The 7230-nt window shown below is 44.0% G+C and overlaps 1 protein-coding gene across 1 annotated transcript in view; it reads right to left on the reverse strand.

Annotated features, from left to right (window-relative positions):
- Positions 1–1221: 1221 nt before the first annotated feature.
- Positions 1222–7230, reverse strand: part of maml3 (mastermind-like transcriptional coactivator 3) — a 155531-nt gene continuing 149522 nt past the window's right edge. Inside the window, exons 5-6 of the mRNA XM_037689599.1 lie at positions 4416–4497; positions 1222–2460 (exon numbers count right to left, since the gene is read on the reverse strand). Of these exons, the coding sequence (XP_037545527.1) occupies positions 1364–2460; positions 4416–4497 (1179 nt within the window). The 3' untranslated portion in view covers positions 1222–1363. The remainder of the gene's footprint in view (positions 2461–4415; positions 4498–7230) is intronic.

Below are 7230 nucleotides of genomic sequence, written 5' to 3' on the forward strand. Positions count from 1 at the left end.
CTTTCAGGCAGCCGCATTTAAAGACGGTTCCGCCCACATCGAGTCGGGACTCGAAGTATATCAAGAACCACAGAGACCGTCGAAGCAAGTCGTGGCGGACTAAACAATGGAAAACTGGCTTAGGAGTAGAGATAAGGTGGGGCGTGTGAGAGGCAGATTTACTTAAAACAACCTAAATTTGAAATAGTTGGCACAATGGATAAACGGATTAACAGAATGCAATAATTTCTAAAACTTATGAACGTATTTTTTATTCACGGTGAAACATTGTAAACATACCAAATGTTTAAACTAAAAAAAAAGTACCAATTTTGGGGAAAATATAGTATAGTAAAAAGGGTGAACAGCTCAAAAGCATGCCTCTCTGATGGTATGGGGATGCATTAGTGCCAACAATGCAAAAATGTACATACAAGTCTTGCTCCCATCCAGACGTGCTTTCAAGGAAGGCCTCGGCTATTTCAGCAGGACACCGCTACACCTGACTGCTGTCCAGACCCCTCAAACCTTTGGCACATCATGAAACAAAAAGTCCAGCTAAGATCCAGAACTGCTGAACAGCTAAAATTCTCCATCAGACAAGAATGGGACAATATTCTCCTTTAAAGACTCGCAGCTGGTTTCCTCAGTTCTAGACATTTACAGATGGAATAAAGACGGGACTCTTAGGAAACTGGAACGTTTCTGAGATGTGTCGCTGCCATCAAATTCAAAATTACCTCATTTTTCCTAAAAAGGCTACAATTTATTCATTTAAACATTTGATTTGTTGTGAAATTGTGGATAAAATATTGATTTCGGAGATTTGGAAGTCATTGCATTCTGTTTTTAGCTACATTTTACACAATGTCACTACTTATTGAAACGGGGGGTGTACTGGTAAATGGAGGGTTCAAAGATAAAACAAAATGGGAGCACTGAGTAGGATTTTAAAAGATCTGAAGCAAAGAGACAAATTTGACGTCTTGAGAACCAGATTTCCTTTTCCTTCACCAGTTCGTGGTTTTGAATCAACTCGATGCAAATGGAGTTCACTTTCTAACACTGCAGGATGAAGCAAACCTGTTTCATGGTGGAAACAGTGAAGCTAACGAAGCGCACCTCGTAATCCCTATATCGTATTTTGTTAATATGCACAGGACGAATGAGAGCTCTTTTCAAATCAAACACACACAAACAGAGAAACAAACACAGAAAACATAAGAACACAGGAACCCATTTTTAACCTTTCTCATGTTTTACAAAACAAAACATGCCAGTTTTTATCTTCTGATCCTTTTCGTTTGATTTTTTTTTTTTTCAGGTTTTGTCCGACTGTGAGGTTCAGTTCTGTCAGGAAATTAAAAAAAACTTTCCCCATTGGCTATTGGTTCTGGAAAAGTTCGTCCATCCAACCATCGCTTGAGTCCAGCTCCGCCCCCGAGCCGTCGCCCAACCCAAAGGCTCCCCCACCTGAGGGCCCGCCCCCATATCCATAAGACGTCAAGTCCTGATTGGCTGTCCTTTGGTAGCCCTGTGGCTGACCTCCAACTCCAACTCCAACTCCCGCTGGTCCGTAGGGTCCACCACCTCCTCCTGCTCCTATTCCTGGGCCTCCAGGGCCCGGCCCAAACCCCCCCATCCCAGACATCCCCTGACCCATCATCCCCTGGTTCATCCCCTGGTTCATGACCATGGGTCGGGGCTGGTTGGTCCTGGACTGACCCCCCATGTGAGGGCCTATCATGGGGTTGCCCATAACCGCAGCTGGGTTACCCACCCTGGGGTCCATGCCCTGACTCGCCTGTCCGGGTCCTGGAAAGTGTTGCTTGGCCATGCGTGGAGGTTGTCCCGGCTGCATCCCATAACCCTGGGAGGAACTGAACCCCACCATGTCTCCCCCCCCTCCTCCTGTAGTCCTTCCCACTCCTCCTCCCATGGCCTGCAGACTTTGTCCTTGTTGCTGCGGCCAGCCGCCAGCCGCCATAACCCCACCGCCTCCTCCAGCTCCCAGCATGCTTTGCAGTCTCTGAGTTTGGGCTTTGGCAGTGGGAGGGCCTTTGAGGGGCTGCTGGGCCATGGAGTTCATCAACATGCTCTGTCCTCCGTAACCCCCAGCTCCACTACTCCCAGGGCCCCCAGGCATACCTCCCAGGCCAGGACCTGAACCTGCCTGCCGGGGCGGACCTCCAGCGGGGTTGTGCTGCGGTGGAAGACCCATGGGGGCTTGGACGCTTTGGTTCTGGTGCTGCTGCTGGTGGATCATTTGGCTCATGGAGTTGAGTCCATACAGGGGACCCTGGTTGGACCCCTGGGCGCCATAAGGTAGTCCCATGTCGGTCTGGGGCCCCACAGGGCCTCCTTGGCTCTGAACAGAATTGATCTGGACCATCTGCTGCTGGGTGTGCTGCTGCTGTAGGAGCCGTGAGGTCCGAATGCTTTGAAGAGACTGACTCCTGGATGCCAGATCCTGGGGAGGACCTAGGAATGGAAACGAAAAGATGTTAAAACAAGACGTTGATTATTCTGGGTGGAGATCTAACAAATCAACGCTGAGGGGAAAAATAAATTACGTTTCAAGACAAAACACGGTTCACTACAGCGTTTAACAAACTCAAGCACCGGCTTATTTTCTTTCTTCGTCCTACTATTTGCAAAGTGGAAGAAGAGCTGGGGAGATTTGCAAGAAGTGTCTCTAAATCCTCTAATAAACCCACTTCAGACACCATTTCACTAATCCCCCACCTCATATCTAACTGGAAATGTAACAGAGTGAGAACAAAGTGGATCATGCACTCCAGGCGTAAAAGTGAGCGGAGTTGGAGGTAATATAAACCACGAAACACATTCAGACGTTGCATATTGATTGTACTGTCATCTGAAAAACAAATACGCTGCGTTGCGTGAAAAAGAACGTATATTCTCTTTAAATTGTAAGGTTTTAGGTATCCAAACAGACGTAGGACCATACCCTGATCCAACACCTCAGCAATGGAAGGACTCTGGCTTCTGCTCAGCTCTCTTTAAGTCCCACCACAGTATTTCAACCAGTTTGAGGTTCTAGACTTGGACAGGACCACTGCCAATACCCCAATTCTTGTCTTTTTTTCAGCCATTCGGTTCTTCTTGGTCCAAGTTTCAGCTGTCAGACAGATGGCCTTGCACAACTCCAGAACTCTTTGGTCTACGGAGGAGTTCATAGTCAACTTGTGCCCAAACCATAAACCCTCCACCACCATGCTAGGTAGCTAGTATGAGGTGCTTGAACTGATATCTCGTGTTATCTACTCTGGTCTGGTTTTGCTCCACAAGTCTCGCATGTCCTTCAGATAAAACTTTACAAACCCAAGTTGTGCTGCCACGTTGTTTTTAGAATCTGGGGGGGGAAAAAAAAGCCATACTTGTTCAGTCTTTTTCCAGTTGTCCCATCATGACCCAGAGTCTGAGATGTAGTTCATAATTTGTTGTGCAAATTCTTTCTGCGTGAATTTGCCAGGACACCCACTGCTGGGACGACTGGCAGCTGCCCGGAATGTTTCCTACTTGTGAAAAATCTTTCTCGCAGTAAAACGATGGACTCCGAACGTTTCGAAATGTCCATTAGCCTTTCCAGACTAATGGGCAGCAGCAACAGCTGGTTTTTTAAGATCATAGCTGGTGTCTTCCCTCCTTAAGATTGTGTTAACGCACACCTGAATGCTCCGAAGAAGCAAACAGACCAAACTTCTACTCTAGAGGCTGATTCAGTGCAACATGTCATCTACTGGTTCTAATCTGAGGAAGGATGTAGCCAGTAAAAATCAAGGTGCCAGTATCAAAGAGCTCATCACTTTTTACACCGTCTGTATTTCTCCAACAGTTTCCTCCATAATCCTTCTCTTCCTCTCCACGTTCTCTGAAACGCTTGCAGACAGACTCCGATGGCTATAAACGGCTTTTGACTCGACTCCCCTCCTTCCTCCCTTCATCTCGCCACGATCCTCTCACGCACTCTTTCTTTTTCTTTCCCATCCTCACCCTCTACCTACCAGAACATCTTCCTCTCGTTGCCAGTCCCACCCCACTTCCCTCCTCTCATTCATCTCTCCGACTCCACCGGAACTCTGGGGGATCCAGGACAGACACGTTGCCGTGGTAACAGGCAGAGCAGGAAACATATATATATATATATATATATATATATGATTTTTCCCATGAACAAGGCAGAAGAGGGAAGAAAGAGGATGAAGAGTATCTCTGAGCGCCAACAGATGTGAACGATATGGACGAGGTTCGGCTCCTGTTTTCATCCACAACTGGACTCAGGATGAGCTCTAACGTCAAGTGTTTACAGCTCGGCACTCCACTTCATTAAAGCCATACATCCGAATGCATTCATCTCGGCTCGTTCAAGGAAAAGTTGATTCGTGCCGAAGAAATGCGTTTGTGCGTCTCACCTTGGTACTGATTGACCTGGGGATACGGATTCCTCTGGCCTTGGCCCATCTGTCTCGGGAGATGCTGCTGCTGCTGCTGGAGCTAAACACACACAGACACAAACCGTTGTAGGTCTCGGTTATAAAACCGCATCACGTCCCATCAGATCAAATTTATAAGTTTAACGCTTAATATCATCATAAAGAACAATCCTAAATGGAAAAAAATGAGATGGAAATGGAAAAAAACAAATAAAAATGCAGTAATTTCTACTTTTATTTTGACTTAAACACGCGAGACAGCAGGAAACACAATTACATGATCAGTCAATTTGATTTCATTTAATGTTTCGTTCTGAATTAAGAGTTTTTGAGATCAGCATTCTGTTTTTGTTCACATTTTATACAACTTTTGCACGTGTTTCTCCCACACCACAGGGCAAAAATATGTTTAACCAAACTGAGAAACGCTGAGCTTCGATCTTTGCGTCCCTCAGAGAACCACCGTTCATCAACAGCTGATAAAATGATGAGGACAAGCAATTACTTTGTCCAGTTCTACGACGGAGTAACATTCACAAATGTGAATGAAAATCTACATTTGATGCAAAATTTGAGTTGCACGTGAAGGAAAATGGCACAAAAGACCGACTCCCAACTTATATCACAGAAAAGTTTGAATACAAACTTGAAAAAACAGACAAAAACCAAACATTAAAGATATCCAGCTGAAACTATCAATAATGAAAAGTACTCCAAATGGATTAAAGAACCACAGCATCTGTTTTCATATTAGTGACCCGTCACACCCAACTGAGGAACTGGTGGTTTGGTGAGATATAGACACCTGCAATAATTAGTTTATGTCAAAATATGATGAATGAATATCTTATATTTGGTTCCCTTGAAGGAAATTTCCTAAATATAATCCTAAAGTATGTTTGCGTCACCGTCACAGCCGACGACCCAGAAATGTGAGCCGGTGTTGTGCTAAAAATTGATGGGCTGCCAAATGGCGGCCGCAGGAGCGTACACAGATTAACACTTAAAAACAACTATTTGTTTGCTCGACTTTATAGTAAAGGTGTCTCAGTTGAACTTTTACTTAATAAATGAACTTTAATGGTCAAATGAGCCGCATTTTGTCAGCGCAGCAAAATTAAGCTGATTTGACGGTTGCTCCAGGCGAGCTGGACGAAGGTGGCAGACTATGGCAAGCCGATTGTGTCATTAATAGCCATTTTTACCTGGGCGGCTGTGGCTGAGTGGTTAGAGCAGTCGTCCTCCAATGCAGGAGTTGGGGGTTAGAATCCACCAGCAATCACATGCCGAAGTGTCCCTGGGCAAGACACTGAACCCCTCATCGCCTCCCATGTGTGTCCCATCAGTGTTTGAATGTGATAAAGCTCTGATTAGTCTCTTTAGGATGATTTGTTCAATTAGCTTTGTAGAGATCTAGTATAGAGCTGTATGAATGGGTAAATGAGGCACAGATTGTAGTGTAAAGAGCTTTGAGTGTCTTGATCAGATAGAAAGGTGCTATACAAGTACAGTCCATTTACCATTTTACCTATTACATGACACAACGGCATGCCATACTACTCGAGTGCCATCTAGCAGCTGAAAATGGTAGTGTTCAATATTTTCAAAGTCAGAATGAATGAAAACGGTCACATCTCAGCCAAAAATTGGTTTATAAATATGGGAAAAAAACATAAAAAAAGTCACTTGGCATGATAATTATGCAAAATAACTGATTTATAGGTCGAAAAATACGGTAATTTTAATCCCAGCTGTGAAATCCTGAATTTGGTTTGAGGTTTCCTCTTATAAATGACGTAAAAAAAAAAAAATCCTCACACTGGAATCACTTACTATATCCGGATGATCCAGGTAACAAAATGTAGCTGAAAGAGCCAAGAATCTGAAACCGTGTGTATTACTCTATCTCTGATTTGAAGGAACAGGTCACATTTGATTACCATCTCAACTTCTTCTGATTTAGGACTGTAGGACAAGACTAAACCACGCATTCATCACAACTCGACTTGATTACTGTAATGCACTCTATGATGGGGTCAGTCCGGTCTCCCTTTCACGTCTCCAGCTCGGCTCTTAACAGGAACTCGTAGGTTTGAGCATATTTCACCAGTTTTGTCCTCCCTTCGTTGGCTCCCTGTGCGTGTCAGAATTGATTTTAAAATTCTCCTGCTGATCTTTACGTGCCTAAACGGCCTTGCACACTCTTATCTCTCTGAGCCATGTCAACCATTCCTTCTCGGGCGCTGAGATCATCTGAGCTGCTGCTTTTGGTTGTTCCAAAAACCAGGTTGAAGCTCAGAGGGGGATCGGGCTTTTTCAGTCGTGGCCCCGAAACTTTGGAACAATCTGCCTCCCAATATTAGACAGGCCACTTCACTTCCTGTTTTTAAATGTCTCCTAAAAACACACCCGTTATCACTGACGTTTAACACAGCGTGACTTGATTTAGTATTTCAATGTTTTTATGTTTTACTTTTGATGCTTTTAATTATTTTTTTTCCCTTTAAATTACTGCCGTTGACTTTCATTGTTAAGCACTTTGGTAACAGCTGCTGTTTTTAAATGTGAATTATAAATAAATTTGACTCGACTTAGACTAGAATCGAACATGGTCAGTTGGTTGCTCCGGCATCGGGTTTTACGTCAGGAGGATAATCAGCAAGTTTCCCTAAAATGTTCTACATTTAAACTTTGAAAACTGAGCGATAGGTTTAACAATTTATTACAAATCTTTGGTGTGGAAACACTTAAATTTGGTATTTACATTTTATCAGACATGGGTAAAAAAAATTAT

Source organism: Nematolebias whitei, chromosome 16, assembly GCF_014905685.2.
Source record: "Nematolebias whitei isolate Nwh7 chromosome 16, NemWhi1, whole genome shotgun sequence".
In the NCBI taxonomy this organism is placed as follows: Eukaryota; Metazoa; Chordata; class Actinopteri; order Cyprinodontiformes; family Rivulidae; genus Nematolebias; species Nematolebias whitei.